The 27,163-nt window shown below is 42.7% G+C and overlaps 1 protein-coding gene across 24 annotated transcripts in view; it reads left to right on the top strand.

The window, feature by feature from the left end:
- ZNF143 (zinc finger protein 143) overlaps window positions 1-27,163 on the top strand; it is a 59,840-nt gene that overhangs the window by 30,031 nt on the left and 2,646 nt on the right. For 18 of the 24 annotated variants that reach the window (XM_084974709.1, XM_084974711.1, XM_084974714.1 and 15 more), the window contains 6 exons: window positions 68-193; window positions 1,609-1,788; window positions 9,640-9,867; window positions 13,236-13,384; window positions 17,854-18,015; window positions 23,829-23,975. In XM_084974709.1, coding sequence (XP_084830835.1) covers window positions 68-193; window positions 1,609-1,788; window positions 9,640-9,867; window positions 13,236-13,384; window positions 17,854-18,015; window positions 23,829-23,975 — 992 coding nt within the window. Of the gene's footprint in view, window positions 1-67; window positions 194-1,608; window positions 4,181-5,497; window positions 6,279-9,036; window positions 9,868-13,235; window positions 13,385-17,853; window positions 18,016-23,828; window positions 23,976-27,163 lie in introns of those variants that run through there. The other 6 variants (XR_014814407.1, XR_014814406.1, XR_014814409.1 and 3 more) reach the window with 6 other exon arrangements.

Raw genomic sequence — 27,163 nt, 5'->3', positions numbered from 1 at the left:
TTTTTCAGTAGCTTCATCTCAGTGGGCATGCTTATGTAATTAAATTTCTCATAAATTTTTCCTGAAGGTTACGGACTAAAAAGTCATGTCAGAACCCATACAGGAGAAAAGCCATATCGGTGTTCAGAAGATAATTGTACTAAATCTTTCAAAACTTCAGGAGATCTACAAAAACATATCAGAACGCATACAGGTACTGATATGAAGAATTGTCATATCTAGGCCAGGAGTGCTTAACTGGCAGGGAGGGACTCCGGGAAGTAGTTTGTGGAAGCTTTTGGGGGTCAGCATCAAAGGCTTCTCTTACCCTCCTGAAACTCCATGCAGTTTGCCATCTGTGCGTGTTTGCTTCTTTCCGGAACGAGGGTGCAGAACCCGTTAGATTATGCCATTAGGCGCGTAGCATAACCTTAGAGGGGTCCATGTTCCAAAAGAGATTAACAGTGGCCCTGGATCACCAACCCTCTCAGCTTTCAGGAATTGTCTGAGAAACAGGCTTATCTACCTAGGATTGTACATCTGTTTAGTAGCCCAACCGAGACCAGACCCTGAGGCGCCCCATCCTGTCTCCGCTTAGTATCGCTTCTCCTGCATCAAGCTGCTTCTAAAAAGGAGTCTGGACTCTAACAGCCCCACAGGAAGAAAGGCTTGTTCTTCCTACCCTTTAAATTTTCCTCTCTCCTTCTCCGAAAGAGTGCTTTGTCTTCCCTCTGCTCCTCTCCCTTCCTTGTACTTGATTGTTTGAAGATTGGTATCATAACGGTAATTGTTTGCTTTGGGTCAGAGCTGGAAGAATTTCAGAAACTGTTGATAAGAGGTGCTGTTATAAGCTGTTGACTAAGTAATAGAGCATAAGTTTTAGTTTGATATTTTTACTGCAGATGTTTTAACTAGAGTGTGATAACTTCATCCCCGAATACTTCTAAGTATTCTGAGATAGCTTAGCAGATTTCTATGGAGGATTCTTCCAGTCATTAAAGTTTAACTTTTTAGTTCAAATATGATCCCAAATTGACTTGGCTTTATAATGTTTAGGAAAAACATAAAGCTGTAGGTTGTATTCTATTTATGCTCTTATTCTTAATCTTTTATATCAGAGGCAAGTGTTTCCAAGCTCCTTAGAGTAGTAATATCTTCAGTAGGTATTTTTGGTGCAGTGCATATTATGTATGAGACACTAGATTTTAAAAAGACCAAGAATTCTTTTTCTTCAAGAATTATAGAATAAATAAAGTAGGAGATAAGATTTTAGGGGATCCTAGGGTTGTTCTAAGTTAATCCTTTTTCTTGACTCTCTTTTTCTTTCGTATTTCTCTATGATATGTATTTCTTTCTCTGCTTTTCTCAGCTCGTTTTTTACGATGCCCTTCTGGATGATTCCATCTGGGAAGTCATGTAATCAGTGATGAGTTTTGAATACTACTCAGGTTTTCCTGTGTAAATTTAAGTTTGGAGTATATGATGCTGTTTCTGGAAGAAAGAAAACCACAGGAGCTTCAATACAAAAAGCCTAGAGCTTTGAGCATGGATGAGCCTAGGCAGAATTGAAGGATAAGATATTTCAATTTTCTGTGGTTTTGCATCATTTATTTCCTTTTGTGTTTTTAGGAGAAAGGCCCTTTAAATGTCATTTTGAAGGCTGTGGGCGGTCTTTTACAACATCAAATATCAGAAAAGTGCACATTAGGACGCATACAGGAGAAAGACCGTATTACTGCACAGAGCCAGGATGTGGGAGGGCGTTTGCCAGTGCAACCAATTATAAAAACCACGTGAGGATACACACAGGTAACAGCCTCTGTTTCTTGGTCTTCAAACTTTCAAGGCTCAGTCTAACTGCCATAAACCATTTACAGGTAATCTCTTTCCTCCTTCCTGCCACTTAGCATGGTAGAGAGGGATTATGCCACTTGAAAAAGAGTCACCCTAGCATTTATACATTTCTTTATTCAGTGGTTATTGAGCATCTGCTGTGTGTTCCCTGCCAGCCATCACAGATGCAGAGAGAGACAAGAACTGTCCAGGACAGTCGATTGGGCGAGGATAGTAGACATACAATTGCTGTAGAGTATCTATGGATATATATATATATATTTTTAACAGCTTTATTGATACATAAATCACTGTACAAGTCATCCATTTAAGGTATATGATTCATTGGTTTTTTATTTTTGTTTTTATTTTTTATTTATTTTTGTCTTTTTGTCTTTTCTAGAGCCGCACCCTCAGCATATGGAGGTTCCCAGGCTAGGGGTCTAATCAGAGCTTTAGGCACTGGCCTATGCCACAGCTGCAGCAACTTGGGATCCTTAACCCACTGAGTGAGGCCAGGGATCGAACCCGCAACGTCATGGTTCCTAGTTGGATTTGTTAACCACTGCGCCACAACAGGAACTCTGGTGTTTTTTAATATACTTACCCAAACCCAAATTTAGAACATTTTCATCTCACCTGAAAGAAACTCTATACTTGTTAGCAGTCCCCCCCCACACCATAAGAATTAAAATTCTACCTTCCATCCCTGTGGATTTTCCTGTTCTGAATATTTCATATTGATGGAATCACACGGTTTGTGATGTTCATTGTCTGGCTTTTTTCCCTTAGCATAATACTTTTGAGGTTCAGCCATGTTATATTGGTAGTTCTTCCCTTTTTAATTACTGACTAGCGTTCTATTATATGAATTTACCACATTTTAGCCATTTACCAGTTATTTTACTTTTCGGCTATTGTAAATAATGCTGCTGTACTGATGTGCAAGTTTTTGTGTGGCTGTGTTTTCCTTCCTCCTGAGTGTACACCTAGGAATGGAATTGTTGGGTCACATGATAACTGTGTTTAACGTTTTGAAGAGCTGCCAGATTGTTTTCCAAATCGGCTGCAACGTCTTACAATCTCATCGGCCATGTTTACGGTTCGCGTTTCTGCACATTCCAGGCACAGTGGGGTTATCTGTGATCACAGCCACCCTAGTGGATGAAAAGTGGTTCCTCTCTCGTCATGGTTTTGATTTGCGTTTTCCTGACGTGCTAATGACGGGGATCATATTTTCGTGGGCTTAGTGGCCGTTTGTGTGTGTGTGTGTGTGTGTCTTTTCAGGAAATGTCTTTGCAGTACCTTTGCCCACTTTTTAAATTGGGTTGTCTTTTTTGTGTGTGTTATAAGAATTCTTTATTATATCCCGGATATAAGTCCTTTATTAGGTATGTGATTTACAGATATTTTCTCCTGTTCCCTTTTTTTTTTTTTCCTTCTAGGGCAGCACCCGTGGTATATGGAGGTTCCCAGGCTAGGGGTCAAATCGGAGCTGCAGCTGCTGGCCAATGCCACAGCCACAGCAACGCCAGATCTGAGCCATGTCTGCGATCTACACCACAGCTCACAGCAACGCCAGATCCTCAACCCACTGTTTGACTCGCGGGAGTCAAACCTGCGTCCTCATGGATCCCAGTCAGATTCGTTTCCACTGCACCACAACGGGAACTCCTCCTGTTCCCTTTCTCGATGATGCTGTTTGCAGCACAAAACTTTTTAATTTTGATGCTTCACTTTGTGATTTTTTTTTTTAATGGAAGTAGAGTTGATTTACAATATTGTATTGATTTGGGGTGGTTGTATTTTTTATGGGCATGGAAAGGCAAATGAGAGGGTGCATTAGTTTTTATAAGAAATTCTTTTTGAATATATTGTTTTTATTACTGGTAGTAAAAATAAACCTGTGGAGTTCCCGCTATGGTACAGTGGGATCGGCAGCATCTCTGCAGCACCAGGATGCAGGTTAGATCCCTGGTTAAAGGATCTGGCATTGCCACAGCTGCAGTGTAGGTCACGACTGTGGCTCAGATCTGATCCCTGGCCCAGAAATTCCATATGCTGTGGGGTGGCCAAAAAAAGAAAATAGGAAAAAAAGTAAGCTTGTGGTAATTCAAAATTAAAAGATATTTTTATAGAATGGAACTTTAGACCCCTGGGTATCTCTGGAAATATTTCCAGGGATCTACAGCAGTTCCTTTCCTTTGAAAGTGGTACATTAACAAGGTTTTTTTTTTTTTTTTTTTGCTTTTTAGGGCCATACCCATGGCATATGAAAATTCCCAGGCTGGGGTCAAATCAAGAGCTTCAGTTGCCAACCTACACCAACAGCTCACAGCAACGCTGGATCCTTAACCCACTGAGCGAGGCTGGGAATCGAACCTGCAACCTCATGGTTCCTAGTTGGATTCATTTCCACTGTGCCACGATGGGAACTCCTGAATCTACTTCTGTGTGCATTTTTCTATAAAAGGAAAAAATCTTAAGTTGCATGCGTGTCGAAGTGAGAGAACATAGAATGCACTGAAGTCAAATTTCTGACACAGTCGTGTATTATGCTTCCATTGTGTGTTACACATTATGCTGTCATCTTCTCTACATTATTTGTAGCTTTCTTAAGAAAGTAGAAAAGGCTGTGAAAACCTAAGAGGCCTGGAAAGAAAGGCCACAGATTAGAAGAAAAATTGTTTTGCTAATATAATTTGCATTCCTTTTCCATTAGGATATTTTATTGTAAAATTTTAGTACATGTTTGTGGTTGTAGGAAAAAAACAAAGCTATTTGATACTGCTCTGTCATAGTGTATTACACACAAACATAAACTTGCTACTGAGTTTATTGAGTATTAAATAATTAGATAATTAGTATTTTAAGTGCTTCATATTATACAGAAATTCTTGGTGGGTTATAACAGAGATGCTTAAGAACCTTTTGGTGATATTTGGGGAAATTGGCTAGATGGGTTGGGAAAGACATTTTTCCCACTTAAAGTGATGGAATACAGACTCATTTGAAAGTTAGCCATTCAACATGTTTTATGGGCACATTAAATTCCAGTAAGAGAGATGCTGTATTAAATTTGGCCATAGTGATTTTTGGGACATGCAGGTAGAGCAGTGTTTTCAAATGTGGAAGTTCACTGGGTTCACCTTTTAAAAATAGACTGACTCCCCAGCTCTTATCTGCAAAGATTCTGGCATAATTTTATTGAGGTGAGGCCCAGGCATCAGTATTTATAAAAAACTCTCCAGGAGTTCCCATTGTGGCCCAGTGGGTTAAGAACCCAACATGGTGTGTGTGAGGATGTGGGTTTGATCCCTGGTGTTGTTCAGTGGGTTAAGGATCCAGCATTGCCACAAGCTATGGTGTAGGTCACAGATGTAGCTCAAATCCAGTGTTGTAGGTTCAGCTGCAGCTCCCGTTCGACCCCTAGCCCAGGAACTTCGATATGGCACAGCTGTGGCCATAGAAAGAAAAGAAAAACAAACATACAAAAATCTCTTCTGGGAGTTCCCATGGTGGCTCAGTGGTAATGAACCTGACTAGTATCCATGAGGATGCAGGTTCAATCCCTGGCCTTGCTCAGCGTGTTAAGGATCCAGCAGTGCCATGAGCTGTGGTGTAGGTTGCAGACACTGTTCAGAACTGGTGCTGCTGTGTCTGTGGTGTAGGCCGGCAGCTGCAGCTCCAATTCGACCCCTAGCCTGGAAACTTCATATGCCACAGGTGCAGCCCTGAAAACAAACTAACAAACAAAAAACCTCTCCAGGTCTTTTATGTGCATACATGTTTAGGAATCATTGAAGCAGAGATATCCAGTACGTAGTTATAAATGTCGGTCTGACTCATGAGGTAGGTCTGGACTCGAAGAAAAGATTGGCTAATGATCATCAAGTAGATAACCCAGTAAAAGCTCAAATTATGCTCTGAGTGGAATGTAAAGATTCAGCTGTGTGAACAGTCCATTCTTGCAAGGATGGTCAGATGACCCAGTTGAGATCGGGTGGCTAGTCATTAGGGAGCTCAAAAGTACAATTCAGGTCTGTTTATGTCTTCACGAGAAGATGCTCGGCATCACTAAGTATCAGGGAAATGCAAATCAAAGCCACGGTGGGATATCACCTCCCACCTGTCAACAAGACAGATGTTGGTGAGAATGTGGAAGAAAGGGAACCCTTTTGTATTGTTGGTGGGAATATAAATCGGTACAGCCCACTGTGGAAACAGTGTGGCGATTCCTCAAAAATTGAAAACAGAGCTACTGGAGTTCTCTTGTGGCTCAATGGGTTAGGGATCTGGTGTTATCACTGCAGCAGTTTGCATCACTGCTGTGGCTCGGGTTTGATCCCTGGCCTAGGAACTTCTGCATGCCATAGTTGCAGCCAAAAAGAAAAGGAAAAAATAAATAAAACCACCATATGACCCAGCAGTTCCATTTCTGGATATTATAATAACAAAAACAAAAACACTAATTCAAAAAGATACATACCCCTGTATTCATTGCAGCATTATTTACAATACTTTACAATACCCAAGATGTAGAAGCAACCTAAGCGTCCATTGGCAGATGAATGGATGAAGAAGATGTGATCCACACACACAGTAAAATATCAGCCATAAAAGAATGAAGTCTTGCCATTTCTGACAACATGGATGGACCTAGAGAGTATTAAGCTAAGTGAAGTAAGTCAGACAGAGAAAGACAGATACCATAACATTTCACTTATATGTGGAAGCTTAGAACAGAACAAATGAACAAACGTCACAAAACAAAAGCAGACTGGAAGAGAAAAACTGATGGTTGCTGGGGGCAGGGCTTGGGGATGAGTGACAGCAGGTGAGGAAGATTAAGAGGTACAGACGTGCGGTTATAGAGTAAGTACGTCATGAAATGTGTAGCATAGGGGATACAGTCAGTAATACTGTAATAACTTGGTTATGTTGGCAGATGGTAACTAGATTTACTGAGGTGATCATTTTATAATGTGTAAAAACAGCAAATCACTAGGTTATATACCTGAACCTCATAGAATACTTTAAGTCAATCATACCCAATGAAAAAAGTACAATTTTGGGAGTTCCCGTTGTGGTTTAGCAGTAATGAACCCGACTGGTATCCATGAGGATGAGAGTTTGATCCCTGGCCTTGCCCAGTGGATTAAGGATCTGGCATTGCCGTGCATTGTGGTGTAGGTCACAGACCTGGCTTGGATCCACGTTGCTGTGACTATGGCATAGGCTGGCAGCTGCAGCTCCGATTTGACCCCTGGCCTGGAAACTTCCATATGCTGCAGGTTTGGCCCTAAAAAGACCAAAAAAAAAAAAAAGTGCAATTTCAGAACAAAAACAAAAACAACCCCCTCAAAAAACAAATTCATAGGAGTTTCCTGGTGGCCTAGCAGTTGAGGATTCCATGTTGTCGTTGCTGTGGCTTGAGTTAGACCCCTGGTCCAGGAGTTTCCCCGTGCCTCAGGCAAGGCCAACCCCCACCCCCAAACCCAGTTCATTTATATCATGACTTTGGTTTGGTGCCACCTAGTGGCAATTTGCTCTGCAGCCTAATTACTAATAGGACGGGCGCTTGGCTTTGGAATCCTTGGCATTTCCTGCCTGGCCTTGCCTGTCACGTCTCCCCAGCCACCATTTTCCAGGATTAGAACTTGAACCTGCTCTGCTTTGAGAATGTGGCCTGGAGAGACGATAGAAAGCATCTCGGTTACTGCATGTCTAAGACATGTATTACAGGGTACATTAGTGTGCCCTTTTACTGTTGGCGAGTGGTTTTACTGTGCTTAGAACCATGGAAAAGATGCAGTTCCCCAAGAGAGGTGCAAATGAGAACCAAGTGGAAGATACGCATGTGCATATTTTAGAGATTATCCGAGCTCACACCAAAGCTTCCAGTTCAAACTCATCCTGCAGGGCTCTTTCCTTTCTTCCCCCGTCGCATGTTCACACGTCCCTCCTTCCCTGGTGAGAGCTCTGGCTTCCAAGAGCACTGACACGTTTGCTCTCGCTCAGTCTTCTATTACATCTAAACTAGGCTGAGTCGTTTTGTCCCTAGCACCGTAATAAACAAGCTTACCAAGAAGAGCTGAGGATTTGTTTGTTTGCTGTTTTCCCTACCCTGGCCTAGTCCAAGACTGAGAATATCCGTCAAGTACTGAGTGTATGAGTTACTTTATTAGTTTATTCCCTCCCCTGCACCCCTGTCCTGGCCCCTATACCCCTTCTTCATTTATATTATGGTTAGGTTAATTTGTTCCAGTTGGCTTTCAGTGTTAGATTCCCACCACTGCATGTTAACAGTGTCTAAGTATTTTATGACATTAAATAATTATTGTTAGCGTTCTTATTTCAAAAAAAGAGTCCACCTTTTATACAATCTGAAATATTTATAGATGAGATGGAATGCTTTTGGAGCTGTTTCAGAAGACTGCAGGGTGGGATGAGGGGGCTGGAATGAGTGCTCAATCAGTGAAACTCTGTTGGCTGTAAATTCATAGCTGAAGCTAGATGGTTGGTACCTAGGGTTATTGCACCGTGTCTCTATACTTCTGCGTATAGAGAAATTTTCTGTAATAAAAATTCTAAAAAAAATGTACTGCCTATATTATTCTCAAACTGTTTTCATGGAAGAATTTCTTTGTATTGAGTTGCTTTTAGTAAATATTCAATAGCTTTTGATTGGATGCAGGAAGTCAAGTGAAGTTAATAGGACGTGTGTATCATTTTAGATGTACTGATGTGTTCAAACTGTGTCTAAGAGACTTTTTAGGAAATCTGTTCATTATCCTTATAAAACCCTTAGGGTTAGCTGCTTTGATTACAGTAATAGCTGCATTTATTGTTGCCATCATCAGTGTAGGATCACTGATATCTAGATTATCTAGGTATGGGCAACAAGAACACTTTCAGCAAAGCTTAGAGTCAACTGGACAGGAAACGTCTCCATCCTGATGTTTCACCCCTCTTGCAGTTAAGGGGAGAGTGGCACCCACACATGTGGGATAAGACTCAGGTGCAGGAGCTCCCGTGGTGGCGCAGTGGTTAACGAATCCGACTAGGAACCATGAGGTTGCGGGTTCGATCCCTGCCCTTGCTCAGCGGGTTAAAGATCCGGCGTTGCCGTGAGCTGTGGTGTAGGTCGCAGACACGGCTCGGATCCCGCGTTGCTGTGGCTCTGGCGTAGGCCGGTGGCTACAGCTCCGATTAGACCCCTAGCCTGGGAACCTCCATATGCCGCGAGAGCGGCCCAAGAAATGGCAAAAAGACAAAAAAAAAAAAAAGACTCAGGTGCACATCCCCCTTTGAGCCCAATTGAAGCCAGAGTTAGGGCATCTTTTCTTGTGTACTGCCTCATAGCAGGATAGAAAAGGGTTTGACAGGAGTTCCCGTCGTGGCGCAGTGGTTAACGAATCCGACTAGGAACCATGAGGTTGCGGGTTCAGTCCCTGCCCTTGCTCAGTGGGTTTACGATCCGGCGTTGCCGTGAGCTGTGGTGTAGGTTGCAGACGCGGCTTGGATCCCGCGTTGCTGTGGCTTCTGGCGTAGGCCGGTGGCTACAGCTCCGATTCGACCCCTAGCCTGCGAACCTCCATATGCCGCGGGAGCGGCCCAAGAAATAGCAACAACAACAAAAAGACAAAAAAAAAAAAAAAAAAAAAAAAAGAGAAAAGGGTTTGACAACTATTTATTTTTGCCATTAGAGGCTCCCCCTCTCTGTGCACCCCCGCTCACCCCCAGAGGATATGGAATGAGTATGCCTTCATATGTAAAAGTTGATTTTTTTTTTTTTTTTTTTTTTTTGGTGTGTTCTTTACTTAGGGGAAAAGCCATATGTTTGTACAGTCCCTGGATGTGACAAAAGGTTTACAGAATATTCCAGTTTGTACAAACATCATGTTGTTCACACTCACTCTAAGCCGTACAACTGTAACCACTGTGGGAAGACATACAAGCAGATCTCAACACTGGCCATGCACAAACGGACAGCCCACAATGACACCGAGCCCATCGAGGAGGAGCAGGAAGCCTTCTTTGAGCCTCCCCCAGGTAAGGCTTTTTTTTTACAGTATATCTGTGTCTGTTTGAAAATCAACAGTTATGAACATAATTTATGATTTAAAGCATGTGCTCAAATCATAACATTTCATTCCAATAGTCATATAAGCATATCATTTACGACTGTGATAACTGCTGTCAAAGAAGGGCACTTAATGCTCTGGGCTCTATAAGAGGACAAGTTAGTTTAGTCTGGAAGTCAGAGAAGGCTCCCTTGAGGAAGCGATTTTTTGAGAGATCTGCAGGGTAAATAGGGGTTAACTCAGTGGAGAGGCAGGGACATGGTGGTGGGGGCGGCGGTGGAAAATTAGGAACAAAGAGAGGGATTGGCACAAAGCCCTGAGGCTGGAAAGAGTGAAGCAAATTGGAGGGACTGAAAGGAGCCTGGCCAGCGCGGCACTTCTGCCTGGGGAGGCGGCACGGAGTGAGGCCGCACAGCCAGGCGGGGCCGCCGGGCTCTTCGGGGATGTTAGGGTGTCTTCAGCCTAAGAGTGGGGGAGCACTCCCAAATAAGCCTTAGCTGACTCATGTGCTCCTCAGAGTGCTGTGATAGACAAAACATTCATTTTAATAAGGACAGACTCTTGAAAAATATTTGAGAATTAGATTCTGTGATTTCAGTTAAATAACTCAGCATAGTTAAGTAGGTAAAGTGAAGTTGATTTCTCTAAAACAGAACACAAAAACAAAACAGGTTCCCTGTTTCACGAGGACCTCCTAAATTAAGTAAATTTGAAAATTAAAACATCTTTCCTGGAGTTCCTCCTGTGGCACAGTGGGTTAAGGCTCCAGCCTTGTCACTGTCGTGGCTCTGGTTACAGCTGGGGCCTGGGCTCAATACCTGCATGTCGTAGGCACAGCCAAGGAAAACAATAGTGATTCCCTTTAGTTCTAATTTGTCTTTCAGATATCAGTCGTGTGATAGGAAGAAAATAGCAATTCCTTCACTCTTGAATGCTATACTCTTTTCCAGCCAAAGCACTGCAGGTGTGCATGGCTAGGTGTTATAGTAACTGCTGAGCCCTTGCAGTTAGAAAGCAGGCTTTGATAATGTCACACCTAGGTTCAGGACTCTTCCTTTCTTGGGAATTGCCTAGTGGCCTAGTGGTTAAGGATCTGGAGTCACTGCTGTGGCTCAGGTTGTTGCTGTGGTGTGGGTTCAGTCCCTGGCCCGGGAACTCCTGCGTGCTGCAGGTGCAACCAAAAAAAAAAAAAAAAAACCTGTTCCTTTCTTAAGCTTCTTCAGTCTCTTCCTTAAATGTTAATATTTCAGATTGTCAATTTCTCATGTTCTACAAGATAATCTATAATATATCCTTTGTTTAAAAAATTAAACTAAGATTGTCTTTCTAAGAATAAGGGTGGGTTTATGTTCTTTTTCTCCCAAATGATCTAGGTTTTGAACCTATTGGCGTGATGGTATAATCGTAAGTATAATAAATAGCCATGAAACAGAACCAGAAGAAACGAAGCCATGAGTGTCACAGGGACTACACCAGGATGTCCAGTGCTGGCATCAGCCGTGCCTGTCATAAGCACCTCTAAATTAGCATATAAAAATGTCCTTCTTTGAAGGGAAAACCCCATATTCCCCCTTTCTGGCCTCACTCGAGGTGGACTAGGAGAGAGGGATGGGGGATCTTCCGGCCTGCCAAGGAGGGCAGGAATTGCCGTTCACTTGCCGGCTCTCTGTGAAATAAAGAAGTAGGTGTGGGTTCCTGTTCTGTCACTTACGAAACATTCACCTCACCCCCGATAAGGTGCCATTGCTTTGTCTTCATACGGGGATGTCACTGTGTGCTGATGACTGGCAGTCAGTCACTTCTGTTAAAGAGAAAGTCACTTGGTGCTGATGTGTTGTGTTTACACACCTTTCTGGTTTTGCGGTTAACGTTTTGAAGATTGTCTTCTTTTTAACGGCTTCGTAAGCGATTGCAAGACCTTAGTGCATCCTCGTCATGTTGGAAGGGCTATTCGCCAGATAGCCGTCCTGTCCAGTCCCCCCTTCCCGCCCCAACACAGGTGCACAGTATCACCTAGTCAGTCAACTAAGAGGGTAGGAGAGGCCTCTCAAAATTAGAAGAGGTGCAGTTCATGTGGAAAGGCTGGGTTGGGACTGCTCTGGTCCGGTTTGGCTTTGCAAAAGAGGAGACAGAGAGATTGGCAGGAAGTACCCAAGCCATTCTCATGACTTAGAATTTAATACATACACCCTGCAATTTTTGTCCGTTTCTCCATAATATCGAAAATGTCCTGTTTTCTCTTTTTTTTTTAGCTTGTAAACAATATAAATTTACTTTTCAGTTTTGGAGGCTAGGAAGTCCAAGGTTTAGGCACTGGCAGATTGGCTGCCCTGCCTCCTGGTTCGCAGATGACTGTGCTTTTGCTCCATCCTGAGGTGGCGGAAGGGATTAGGGATGTCTCATCCCTTTCATGAGGTCTCCAGTCACCTCCCAAATGCCACCCACCCCACCATCAACATGTAGAATGTTAGAAGTAAACGTGTGAGTTCTGGGCGACACAAGTATTTAGTCTGTAGTACTCGGGTCAGCCTTTTAACTCATACTCATTCCTTACGGGGCAAAGCCCAAGACCTTCACAAAGAGCGCAGCTGCTCCTTGTCCGCGTCGTCCGCCGTTATCCTGCTGCAAATTCCCAGGCCACGAGAATGAGTGTGGTCCCCGTTAATCCTGTCACCGGATGACTTGATGTTTCTGTCCATGCTGATTGGTCTGCCTGTAACATACCCTGTGACAGACTTTATTGCAACTGCCCATTTGAATATACATCTCTCTTTCTAAATTTCGACCTCTTAAGAAAAGACAGCTAACAGAGGGAGGAGTAAATAATAGTCCCTCCATAAATGTTCATTAAACTAATGTGAGCTAGCCTGATATTTTGGGAGAGTTGACAGGCCGAGATGAACTCGCTCTTTCGCACAGACTCAAAATCTAAGCAAGGAGTTCCCGTCGTGGCTCAGTGGTTAACGAATCAGACTGGGAACCACGAGGTTGCGCGTTCGATCCCTGGCCTCGCTCATTGGGTTAAGGATCCGGCGTTGCCGTGAGCTGTGGTGTAGGTCACAGATGCCACTCGGATCCCAAGTTGCTGTGGCTGTGGTGTAGACTGGCAGCTACAGCTCTGATTAGACCCCTAGCCTGGGTACCTCCATATGCCACGGGAGCGGCCTAGAAAAGGCAGAAAGACAAAAAAAAAAAAAAAAAAAAAAAACTAAGCAATATATATTGTAAATTGAATATTGACCGTGTAGCAGTAGGTTGAAAGAAATTAGAAAACATCCTTATTTTCATAACAGCTTGGTTGGTTGATCGAGTAAATAATCCATTTGTTTTAAACAGGTCAAAGCGAAGATGTTCTCAAAGGGTCGCAGATCACATATGTCACAGGTGTGGAAGGAGACGATGTTGTGTCTACACAGGTGGCCACGGTAACGCAGTCTGGGTTGAGTCAGCAGGTTACGCTCATATCCCAGGACGGGACTCAGCATGTAAGTACCCACCCAAAGCAAGCCACTTAAATAGTATTTTTCTGAGCCTGGGCTTGAAAGGCAGGTTGGGTCCCGGTTGAGGAAAGCCTTGAAATAGGGCACTAAGTTTGGAGTTTAGCTTGTAGGCAGTGCTGGATCTCCTGAAGGTTTTCCCATAGCCAGAGACTACCTGCGGGGAGGGCAGGAAAGAGAAGATTGGTGACTCGGTAGAATTCAGATGATGTGATGCGTGTCGTTCAAAGGGGAGGATGAAGTTCAGAACCACAGCGAAATCAAGGGCTTGAAAAGTAAGGCACCCCTGTGAAGCAGGAGGGGTAGGATCTGGTGGCTGATTCAGTCCAGGAGCTAAGATTGAGAAGTCAGCAGAGGTTTGGCTGAGGTAGTGAGGACATCACTGCAAGATCCTGGGAGGTCAGTGATGGACAGACCTGTGAAATTCCCAGAGTGTGGCTCTCTCCCTACCTGGAATCATGGGAGTTCACTTAACTAGCTTCACAGAATTAATAGAACAGGTATCTTGATTTCTGCAGGAAAAGCAATATAATGGTTGTTGGTTGTTGTTCAACAGTCAAACTTGTCATTGTTTTCTAGATGCCACTGGCCTAGGATAATTCAGACTTGACTTTGTATCTAAGCTCTAGCTAAGGTTGTCTTAGTACCTGGTGGAAATCTGCCCCTTCCGGGGAGAGCGCTCTTCCTGCCCGTCCCTCTGAGAGCTTTACCAGCCATGGTTAATCTGCCGTCGGTGTTGATAACTGCTGCTGTGCTGATGTTGCCTAGAAGGCAGAGCACGTTGAGGAGAGGAAAGTACAAAGCACTTGTACCATCCCGTTCATTCCTCCTCCCCTTACTTTGTGGGTTTTTTTGTTTTTTTTGTTTTTTGTTTTTTGGCTTTTTAGGGCTGTACTCGCTGCTTATGGAGGTTCCCAGGCTAGGAGTCTATGAGAGCTGTAGCCACCAGCCTGCACCACAGCCACAGCCATGCCAGATCCAAACCATGTCTGCGACCTACACCATAGCTCATGGCCACACCGATTCTTAACCCACCGAGCAAGGCCAGGGATCGAACCCATGTCCTCATGGATACCAGTCAGGTCCATTAACCACTGAGCCATGGCGGGAACTCCCCTCCTCCCCTTACTCTGACGTCACTAATTCCACTCGGTGCTTTGGGCCACACTGATGGGCATGTAAAGTTAAACATCTTTGCTAATACTGCTAGTTCAATATCAACCCTAAGCCTTTTTAAAAATTAGGTCATCACAGACAGAGTCTATGAAGGTCCTTTGATCTAACCTCCTTCCCTCCCTATGCAGGAGAAGTTCCCTCTGCAGCAGCCCCAGAATAGATGAGGCAGCTTCTTTCCTCAGAGGCAGTCTGTTCCACTGTTGGATAATTCAGGTGTTTATCAGACTGGAACCTACCACTGTGTCATCCACCCGTGGCCCTTCTCTGACCTTATAGAATGAATCCAATCCCTCTGTATGCATTTTGGGGGCTTTTTTGTTTTTTGGTTTTTAAACCTTTTTTTTTTTTAAATTAAAGTGTAGTTGATTTACAGTATTGTGCCAGTCTCTGCTGTGCAGCATAGTGACTCAGTTGTACATGTGTATGCATTCTTTTTTTTTTTCTTTTTTGGTATTATGTTCCATCACACTCTATCCCAGGAGATTGGATATGGTTCCCTGTGCTATACAGTAGGACCTTACTGTCTCTCCATTCTAAATGTAGTAGTTCACACCTATTAACCCAAACTCAGTCTATCCCACTCCCTCTCCCTCCCCCTCAGCAACCAGAGGTCTGTCCTCCATGTCCATGAGTCTGTTTCTGTTTTGTAGATAGGTTCATTTGTGTCATATTTTATATTCCACATGTAAGTGATATGGTATTTGTCTCTTTCTGACTTCACTTAGTATGAGAATTTCTAGTTGTGTCCACATTGCTGCAAATGGCATTATTTTGTTCCTTTTTTAATGACTGAGTAGTATTCCATTGTGTATATGTACCACATCTTAATCCATTCATCTGTCAATGGACATTTAGGTTGTTTCCATGTCTCGGCTATTGTAAATAGTGCTGCTATGAGCAGCATGAACCTTTTTGTAGTTTTGTCCAGATATATGCCAAGGAGTGGGATTGCTATGTCATATGGTAGTTCTATATTTAGTTGTCTGAGGTACCTCCATACTGTTTTCCATAATGGTTGTACTGGTTGACATTCCCACCAACAGTGTAGGAGGGTTGCCTTTTCTCCACATCCTCTTTAGTATTTGTTATTTGTAGACCTATTAAATGGATGGCCATTCTGACTGGTGTGAGGTGGTACCTCATAGTAGTTTTGATTTGCAATTCTCTAATAATTAGGAATGCCAAGCATTTGTTCATGTGCCTATTGGCCATCCATATCTCTTCTTTGGAGAAATGTCTGTTTAGGTCTTCTGCTCATTTTTTCATTGGGTTGTTTAGTTTTTTTGTTGTTGAGTTGTATGAGTTGTTTGTATATTTTGGTGATTCAGCCCTTGTTGGGTTGCATTGTTTGCAACTATCTTCTCCCATTCCATAGGTTGTCTTTTCAGGGTTTTTTTTTATGGTTTTCTTTGCTGTGGAAAGCCTTGTAAGCTTGATTAGGTCTCATTTGTGTATTTCTGTTTTTGTTGCTGTTGCCTTGGGAGACTGACCTAAGGAAACATTTGTATGGTTGACATCTGAGAATGTTTTGCCTGTGTTCTCTTCTAGGGATTTTTATGGTGTCAGGTTTTATGTTTAAGTCCTTAAGCCATTTTGAGTTTATTTTTGTGCATGGTGTGAGGGTGTTGTTCTAGTTGCACTGATTTACATGCAGCTGTCCAGTTTTCCCAGAACTGCTTGCTGAAGAGACGGTCCTTGTCACATTTTATATTCTTACCTCGTCAAAGATTAATTGACCATAGGTGTCTAGGTTTATTTCTGGGCTTTTATATTCTGTTTCATTGATCTGTATGTCTGGCTTGTACTAATACCACACTGTTTGGATTATTGTAGCTTTGTCATATTGTCTAAAGTTGGAAGAGTTATGCCTCCTGCCCCCCCCCCCCAATCAGGTTTACTTTGGCAATTCTGTGTGTTTTATGGTTCCATATAAATTTTTGGATTATTTTTTCTAGTTCTGTGAAAAATGTCATGGGTAATTTGATAAGAATTGCATTAAATCTGTAGACTGCTTTGGGTAGTATGGCCGTTTTAGCAATATTAATTATTCTAATCCAGGAACATGGGATATCTGTCCATTTCTTTGAATCTTCTTTAATTTCCTTTATTAATGTTTTATCCGTATCCATTTCCTTGGCCAGGTTTATTCCTAGGTATTTAATTTTTGGGGCTGTGATTTTTTTTTCATGTGTCCTGAAACAGCTGTTTTCTCCATCCCAGTGTCGTATGTTCTCTAGACATAACCTTCCTGTTTCCTTTAGGACTTAGATCACTGCTCCATTCCTTGGCCAGTTAAACACCAAATGTTTGGGTTGAGCATCAACCCAGTGCCAGGCATTTTGGAAAGCTGAGGGCAGGGAGTACAGGAAGGAAGGTGTCATCACCTAGAAGGAGAGGCACATCCCTAAAATGGATAATAATTTCTCATAATGATAGGTTTTTAATGAACAGAAATGTAGATATGTAACGTGTTGTGACAATCTGGAGGAAGGAGTTAATGCTTCTTCCTGAAGGAGGCTCGGAGGCCTCTGTAGAGTATGGCCGTTTAGCTGGGTCCTGAAGAATTTTCATGAGTTAGCCAGGCAGAGAGTGACGGGAAGGGCAGAGCCACAGCAATGTAACAGAATGCGACACCCCGGGACTGCAAACGGCTTCTTGTGGTTGGAGTGCCCGATGTGTGTGCTGGCTTGGAGGCCCTGAAAGAGTCTGGGGATGCCGTTACGGTCATGAAAGGTCGTGAATGCCATGGAAGAAGTCTGAAGAGGAGTGATGAGGAGTCACTGGGGATTTGAGCAGGCAGCAGGATGAAATTCACTTGTCTTTTAGGAAGGTAACAAGGGAGAGGATTATTAAGGAAGGTTAAACTAGATGCCTGGAAAGAAGTTATATCATTGCAGAAAATTTAATGGAAAAAACAGGGGTCTGAATTGGCAATAGAGACGGAGAGGAGGGATACGTTTAAAATGTATCCCTCAAAGAGGGTTTTGATGACCTCTTTCCATGAGTTGATCCCATTGTAAAATGCTTCTTTGCTCCCATGGACTTAGACAAGGATTGGGCCTACTCCTTAACAAAGACTGCCGAGGAACACAAGCGGCATGACTTTTTTTAAAACAGGGGTTCCCTGGTAGCTCATCAGGTTGAGGATCCAGCATTATCACTGCTGCGGCACAGGTTCGATCCCTGGCCCAGGAACGTCCACGTGCTTCCGCAGATGCAGCTAAAAAACAAAACAGAAACAACAAGAACTTAGGCTTACTGTGAAGTGCGTTGTTTTGCAGGTCAACATATCTCAGGCTGACATGCAAGCCATTGGCAACACCATCACGATGGTCACACAGGACGGAACGCCCATCACGGTGCCTGCTCAGGACGCGGTCATCTCCTCAGCAGGAACACACTCTGTTGCCATGGTGACTGCGGAGGGTACAGAAGGCCAGCAGGTCATTGCTTTTTCTTTTATACCAGTCGCTACATATCAGTGTCAGAACTGTCGCCTAGGTGTCCTGCACAACACACAAACCTCAGGTTGAATCCCGGTGTTAGAACTTCCTAGCTGCGTAACCCTCTGAGTCTCTTTTTCCTCATCTGTAACATAGGAATGGTTACTGCATCTACCCATAAGGTTAATAGAAGATTGAGATGATACATATAAAGTACCCAGGTATGTTTTAAGTATTCCTTAATGGTCACTCTTCCTGTCATCATTATCATCATTAGATTGTTAGGGAAAAATTTTATTTGCAAAATTTAATTTTTGGAATATGTAATATATTTACATAGTTTAAGAATCAAAAAGTATAGGGAGCCTCCTTTGTAGCTCAGTGGTAACAAGCCTGATGAGTATCCATGAAAATGCAGGTCCAATCCCTGGCCCTGCTCATTGGTTTAAGGATCTGACATTGCCGTGAGCTGTGGTGTAGGTTGCAGATGTGGATCAGATCTGGCATGGCTGTGGCTGTGGTGTAGGCAGGCAGCTGTGGCTCTGATTTGACATCTAGCCAGGGAACCTCCATATGCTACGGGTGTCGCCTTAAAGAAAATAAAAAAAGCAATAAATCCCAAACTGGGAAAAAGATATTCACACTATATTTGACCATGGACTTGTATTAAGAATATATATCAGGGAGTTCCCATCGTGGCGCAGCGGAAACGAATCTGACTAGGAACCATGAGGTTTCAGGTTCGATCCCTGGCCTCGCTCAGTAGGTTAAGGATCTGGTGTTGCCGTGAGTTGTGGTGTAGGTTGCAGACGCGGCTCAGATCCAGTGTTGCTGTGGCTGTGGTGTAGGCTGGCAGCTGTGGCTCTGTTTCGACCCCTAGCCTGGGAACTTGCATATGCTGTGAGTCTGGCCCTAAAAAGACAAGGAAAAAAAAAAGAATGTATAGCAGACTTCTGTAAATCAACAATAAAAAGATGAACCCATTAAAAAAGAGCAAAAAAGGAAATACTTTTAAATTAGCAAATCATTTGATTAGTTATTTGAATAGACACCTTACAAAAGAATATACATGAGTGTCAGTAAGATAAAAAAGTGCTCAACATCTTTAGTCATCAAATAAATGAAAATTAAAGCAGTAATGGGATACCATTTCAGACATGGGAAATGGCTAAAATCAAAAAGACCAACAAAACCAAATGCTGGCAAAGATATGAAGCAACTGGGACATTCAGCACCCTAGTGGGAGTACAAAATCATCCCGCCGCTTTGGAGAACTGTTTGGTAGTTTCTTATAAAGTTGTACATACGTCTACCCTATGACTTAGCAACTTCGCCTAGAACACATGCTGTATGATTCCACTTACGCAAAATCCAAGGACAGACAAGACGAATCCGTGGTGGTAGAAATCAGAAAGTTCAGCTTGGCTGGGGAGGAGAATTGAAGGAATGGAATATGAGGGAACTTTTCTGCATCTTGTTTTAGGTGGTCGTTTCATAGTTGTATCTAACTGTCAAAACTCAACAGAACACCTAAGATCCATGCATCGTTATTGTTTGCTAATCATACCGTATATGCCGTAACAAAAAAGCCAATCCCCAGCTTTCAGACTGTCTTATGGAATGGTCCCACCTGATCGGTGTGCAGTTATTTCCCTGGCTCTGGCATTCCTGGATGGGCTTAGAGCCCATCTTGGGTAAATAGACCTTGTACCGGTTTCCAGTTGCAGGTCTGGACAGATAGCAACCCTAAAGCAGACATTCTGCTTCAGGTAGCTTATTGGTAGCCTGTGGGCTAGGAAGACTCCCAGGAGAGCAGGCTTTGAGGGCTAGAGTGGAGCCAGGCAGCTTCCACAAGTTGGATGTCACAGCAAGGGAGGGGGTTTCACTTGAGGACCTGCCGCTATCACTGCTCCTCCTGCTGGAACTACATTGGGCAAATGTTGACTTTCCACTGAGGTGTTTAGACATCACCTGTGAGTTATCTGTAATACTTAAATTGGCTATAACATTTCTTTACATGCACGGGAAGAAAACAATCAGTCCTTCCCTAAGTGTTTTTGTTTTCTTTCTTTTTTTAATTAAGGTAATTGCGTTTCTCAGACTCATTTTTCCAGATGCCTCTGGAAGCCTGGTTAGCAGGTATAGACTGAAGAGGCAGTGCTTTTCTTTTTTGTAGTTAATCAGGTTACAAAAGTAATACATAACCCCAATGGGAGAAAATAGTCTAGAAAGAAACCCTCACAAATATATTCAACTAAATTTTGACAATTGAAATTTGTCCATTCAGTGGGAAAGATCTTTTGTCTTTTCAACACATGGAGCTGGGAAAACCTCAATATCCATGATCTGCAAAAGATGAAGTTGGACCCTTACCTAATACCATGTATAAAAATAAGCTCAGGAGTTCTCGTGTGGTACAGCTGGTTAAGGATCTGGCATTGTCACTGCAGCAGCCCCGGTCCCTGCTGTGGCATGGGCTTCATCCCTGGCCCAGGAAATTCCACATGCCTCAGGCACAGCCAAAAAAAATAATTTAACTCAAAATTGATCAAATACCTACATTTAAGAACTAAACCTATAAAACTTTTAGAATAAAACAAAAGTGAAATTCTTCATGATCTTGGATTAGGAAATTATTTCTTATGACACCAAAATTATAGGCAATAAAAGAAAAAATAAATTGAACTTCTTCACAGATGCTTGTACATCAGAAGCCACTACCAAGAAGTGAAAAGACAGTCTTCAGAATGAGAGGTTCAAATCATGTATCTGATAAGGGATTATGTATGTATATTGCAGATATAGTTTCTTTAGGGCCACACCTATGGCATATGAAAGTTCCCAGGCTAGGGGTCAGATTGGAGCCATAGCTGCCAGCCTGCACCACAGCCAACAACCCCAGATCCGAGCCACATCTGCACCCTATACCACAGCTCAAGGCAATGCCAGATCCTTAATCCACTGAGCAAGGCCAGGGATCGAACCCACATCCTCATGGATACTAGTTGGGTTCGTTACCACTGCGCCACCATGGGAACTTCTAGAATATATTTTAAAATAATAAAAATTATATTACGAAGGAATAAATATCTAGACTATGTAAAAAATCCCTATAACGCTACAAGGAAAAAAACAAGCAACCTAATTTAAAAATGGACAGAGGAGGAATTCCCTGGTAGCCTAGTGGTTGAGGACTTGGCATTGTCACGCTGTGGCTTGGGTTTAGTCCCTGGCCCAGGATCTTCCACATGCCATGGGCATGGCCGAAAAAGGGAGCCAAGGACTGACAGACATTTCTCCCAGAAGATTTACAGACGGCCACTTAGCACATGAAGAGCCGTCCCATTAGGATGATTATCACCCAAACAACAGACAGTAACAGGTTTTGGGGGTGATGAGGAGAAATTGGAACTCTTGTCCGTTGCTCCTGGGAATGTAAAGTGGCGCAGCTGCTGTGAAAGAGTATGATAGTTACTTAAAAAGTTGAGCACAGGTACATGTGATCCAATAATTCCTCTTAAAGCTGTATACCCAATAGAATTCGAAAATAGAGAAACTGAAAATCAGGTATAATCCCTTGATGTTAAAATAACTAATTTCAACATTTTGGACTATTTGTCTTTTTTTCTGTGCATGTGTGTGAACGAAGTTAGTGTTATAATACAGTTTTGTATACTTGTCATCCACTAACGTTACATTTTGAGCTTTTTCTCCTGTCAGTTAAATAGGGGAAATCCTCTTTTGAAAGGATTTGTAATACTTATAAAATAATCCATCAAATGGATATACCATAAGGTATTAACTCGTTCCAAATACGTAAATTTTTGTACAAACTTCTGACTATTTTCATAGGAAACAAATTCTAGAAATGGCATTGTTTTATTAATAGCATGAACTATTTTAGGCTTCTTGCTATATATTGCCAGATTACTTCCCAGAAAGTTTTTTCTTGTTTTAAAAAAATGCTATTGGAGTTCCCATCGTGGCTCAGTGGTAATGAATCTGAATAGTATCCATGAGCATGTGGGTTTGATCCCTGGCCTTGCTCAGTGGGTTAAGAATCTGGCATTGCTGTGAGCTATGGCGTAGGTTCCAGATCTGGCTGGAAGCCACGGTTGCTGTGGCTGTGGTGTAGGCCAGCAGCTGTAGCTCTGATTTGACCCCTAGCCCCTAGGGAACTTCCATATGCCGCGAGTGGGGCTCTAAAAAGAAAAAAAAAATTTATTGAAGAATAGTTGATTTGCAATATTGTGTTAATTTCTTCTGTACAGCAAAGTGACTCAGGTGTGTGTGTACACACACACGCACACAATTTTTCATATTCTTTTCCATTATGATTTCCCAGAAAGCTTTAACAGTTATGCCATGAATCAAAAAGTATTCTTGTTTTACTGTACTCTTGCTAGCACTGAGGATTTTTTTTTATATTTGCACAATTCATAAGCAAAAGGTAAATTATATTTTTCCTTTCATTTGTCTACTGATGAAGTTGAGCATGTTTTTCATATTAGCCAGCAATGTTTTTTCTTCATTGGTATAAAATTTACATAAAATGAAGTGCTCAGATCTTAAGTTTACAGTCCTTTGGTTGTTAAACGTATACACCCACCCTGTCCCAAACAAGGTCTAGAACATTTCTGTCACACCAGGAAGTTTCCGTGGTCCTCTTGCAGCCAGTTCCCACTCAGCTGTTCACATTATGTTATTTCGTCTGTTCTTGAACTTTGCATAGTGGAGACAGAGTTTAAACTCTTTTGGAGTTCCCGTTGTGGCTCAGCAGAAACGAACCTGACTAGTATCTATGAGGTTCAATCCCTGGCCCCTTCTCAGTGGGTTAAGGATCTCGTGTTGTTATGAGCTGCGGCTCAAATCTGGTGTTGCTGTGGCTGTGGTGTAAGCTTGCAGCTGTAGCTCCAGTTTGACCCCCAGCCTGGGAACTTCCATATGCTGCAGATGTGGCCCTAAAAAAATGTATATATATACTCTTTTGCATTCAACATAGCATTCTGGAGATTTATCCATCTTCTTGTTTATACATCAGTACATTCTTTTTTATTGCAGAGCAGAGTAGGAGTATATCACAACTGATCGATGTATTCTTTCTTTGATGAACATTTGGGATGTTTTTAAGTATCTTATAACAGGTGTAGCTGATGCCATTTTCTGTGTTATCTACATAGAAAAAACTACACTTGTGGTTTAAGAGCCACGAAAGCACTTTTAACATTCCAGCTAGATGGTTCTGGACCAAGATGGAAAGATTCCCTGGACTCTGAAAGAGGAAATGAGTATAACAGGATATGTTACTGTTTTGTCAGTATTGCTACTGGTACTTTGTTTTCCTAGTTAAATGGAAATCCAATTTAAAATGGGACAGATAAAACAGGAGGAAATAGTGTATCTACCACTGACCCAAACTCAGGCATACATAGGCGTTTGAGTTGTGAGTCCACCTGTGTCACCTTCCAGGCAGCTGCGTAGGGTCATAGATTCCAGGCCCGGTCGCGTCTCTACTGACCTCTACAGGTTAGCAGAGCCTGTCTAGCAAGTCCCTGTCTCCAGTGTCTCCACCCCGTTTTGCCGTTGGCTTACTTCGTAACCCTGCATGAGTCTCTTCTTTCTGAGCTCAACTTCCTCAAATGAAAAACCAGAGTCCAGAACAGACAGTAGGTAAGGTCTTCCCCAGTGTTAGGCTTCTACACGTCTGTGGTCAGAAGGGAGGTTTTCCTTTTGAATTTGAAGACAGTCCCTTGCATTAAATGGTCTTTAACTATTTGAATCATAGTTTTAATTCTTCTCTTGTATTTTTAAAGGTTGCAATTGTGGCTCAGGATTTGGCAGCATTCCATGCTGCTTCATCAGAAATGGGGCACCAGCAGCATAGCCATCACTTGGTAACCACAGAAACCAGACCTCTGACCTTAGTGGCGACATCCAATGGCACCCAGATTGCAGTTCAGGTGGGTACAGTGGCAGCTGTGCCGAGTGGACAGCAGTGCTCCCAGCGCTTACCCTGGGACCCTGTGCTTTATGCGTGCCCTTCACGGAGGGGGGCCCAGGGTAATCTGTTATTTAGCCTCTTTAAGGAAGTCGTGTGTTTGAAGTAGACTCAGAGAGGCCCAGGTTTTGTTCTCTACTATCTTTGCCTATTCTAGGGGAATTTAAAACCAGAAAAACAAAGCTCCTGGTAGATATATTTCCCTGTGCGTACCTGGCCTTTTTACTCTCAGAATAAAAGTCTGATTAGGCAGGAGTCTGTAAAGCCTTTAAGGAGCCGCTCCATGGAGATGAGCCTCGTGTGGACATGGGCCTGTTAGTCTTCTGAGAATCACTGCACAGCCCTATTTAATGGTAGGAGCGTTAGAAGATGATGAAGCAGCTGTTCTCTGGGAGGTCACTGCACTCAGAGAACCCAGAATGCTAGGTGTAAATTACCTCTCCTTGGGAAGTTCTTTGTTTTTAATGTACTTATTTGGAAAAGGGTTAGAACATATTCAGGAAAATGCCAGCTATTAGTTTTAACTTAATATATGGGAATAGAAAGAGAAGTAAGATGGCGGAATAGAAGGACTGGAGCTCAACTTCTCTCCTAAAAACAACAAAATTCACAACTAAAGCTGAGCAGTCCCCACCCAAATGGACCAGAAACCTTAAAAAAGATACCCTACTCCAGAAGAAAAAGAGGAGGCCACATCAAGAGGTAGGAGCAGCAATTTCGTGATATAAACAACCCCATACCTCCCGGGTGGGAAGCTCCACAGACTGAAAACTAACTGGTTCACAGAGACTCACCTACAGGAGTGAGAGTTCTAAGCCTCACATCAAACCCTCACATGCGGGGATCTGGTCCTGGGAGAAGGAGCCCCTGGAGCAGCTGGCATTGAAGGCCAGTGGGGCTTGTGCACGGGAGCTCCACGGGACTGGGGGAAACGGAGACCCCATTCTTAAAAGGCGCACACAGACTTTCACGTGCACTGGGTCCCAGGGCAGAGCGAGGTCTCCATAGGAACCTAGGTCAAACCTGACTGCAGTTCTTGGAGGACATCCTGGGAAAACAGGGGTGAATGTGGCTTGTTGTGAGGGAGGGACATGGAAGGCAAAGCTCTCAGGAATATTCAGCAGCTGCCTTTCTCTGGAGGGGGCCATTTTGGGAAAATCTGGCCCCACCCATCAATCAGTGCTGAGAAGCCCCAGGGCAAACACAATCCAGGTGGGATCACAGCCCTGCCCCTCAGCAAACAGGCTGCCTAAAGACCCCTCAGGCACACAGCTGCCTCTAATCCCATCCAGAGACTAAGCCCCACCCACCAGAGGGATAGGAATCAGCCCCACCTACCAGGGGGCAGGCATCAGCCCCTCCCATCAGGGAGCCTACAGCAAGCCCCCCACACTGACTTCAGCCACAAGGGGGGCAGACAGCAGAAAGAAGAGAGGCTAAAACTCTATTATCTATAAAAAGGTCACCACACCAAAAACCTATAAAAATGGAAAGACTATAACTCAGATGAGGGAGAAAGGAAAAACCCCAGAAAATCAGCTAAGCCATGAGGAGATTCTCAGCCTCCAGGAAAAAGACTTTAGACTGTCGATGCTGAAGATGATGCAAGACATTGGAAATAAACTGGAGGCAAAGATGGATAACTACAGGAAACACTGACCAAAGAGATACAAGATAGAAAACTTAAACAAGAAGAGATGCAAAATACAATAACGGAAATAAAAAATTCACTAGAAGCAGCTAACAGGGGAATACAGAAGGCAGAAGAGCAAATAAGTGAGGTGGAGGACAGATCAGTGGAAATTATGGATGCAGAACAGAAAAGAGAAAAAAGATTGAAAACAAATGAAGAGAGTCTCAGGGAACTCTGGGACAACGTGAAACACACCAACATCCGTATTGTAGGGCTGCCAGAAGGAGAAGAGAGAAGGGGACAGAAAAAATATTCCAAGAGATAATAGCCGAAAACTTCCCTCACATGGGAAAGGAACCACTCACTCAAACCCAGGAAGCACAACGAGTACCATATAAAATAAACCCAAGGAGGAACACACCGAGGCACATATTAATAAAACTGACCAAAATTAAAGACAGAGAAAATCCTGAAAGCAGCTAGGGGAAAGAAACAATTAACACACAAGGGAACCCCCGATAAGGTTATCGGCAGATTGTTCAGGAAACTCTGCAGGCCAGAAGGGAGTGGCATGATATACTTAACAGTGATGCAAGGATAAAACCTCCAACCAAGATGACTCTACCCAGCAAGGCTCTCATTCAGATTTGAAGGAGAAATCAAAACCTTCTCAGATAAGCAAAAGCTGAGAGAACTCAGCACCACTAAACCAGCCTTACAACAAATACTAAAGGAATTTCTCTAGGCAGAGAAGAAAAGCCAGCAAGAGGAAACAAAAATTCCACAAATGACAAGGCCCACCAGTAAAGGTATATATACAGTAAAGATACGAAATCATCCATGCACGATTATACCACCAAAATCCGAAATCATGAGAAGAGGTGGGTACAAATGCAGGACACCGGAGATGCACTTGCAATTAAGAGAACAACAACTTAAAACAATCTCATACACATATAGACTCTTATATCAAAATTTCAGAATAACTGCATACCAAACATCTACAGTCGATACACAAACAAGGAATCTCTGAAGAAGAAATATATCTCATAGTCAATAAGTGCCTGATCCACCATGAAGGGGGTCATTTGACATCGTTCTTGGAAGGCTGAAGTCTTCTCAGATCTGATTCTGATTTCCTCTCCATCAAAGAATTTATGATAATTATAATTAAATAATATAACTGTACAATTAAATAATACAGTTCTACAATTGTATTATTCATAACCATTTCTCTCCATGGTACAATGTAAGGTCTATAATGTCTTGTTTATCACATCACCTAGAATGGTGTAATGCCTATACTGAAGAATCAATAAGATGTAACAAATTGTGAGGACATATTTATATAGTTACTCTGTTTTTTAACCAATTCATGCATTTTATATTTTACTTATTTTCAGGGGGCGTATTATTTTTGTTATTCTTATCAGTTATTCTTTTTATTACGCTATGTAAAATATTTAATGGTATATAAAACTTTCTTTTTTATAAATTTTAGTTGCATAATATACACA

Source organism: Sus scrofa, chromosome 9 (assembly GCF_054392235.1).
Source record: "Sus scrofa isolate SSC_HxYL_T2T_F1_AM1 chromosome 9, Sscrofa_HxYL_maternal_Yorkshire_Landrace_v2.0, whole genome shotgun sequence".
NCBI lineage: Eukaryota > Metazoa > Chordata > Mammalia > Artiodactyla > Suidae > Sus > Sus scrofa.
The sequence above is the reverse complement of the archived record's forward strand: the minus strand, read 5'-3'. Positions and strand labels throughout refer to the sequence as shown.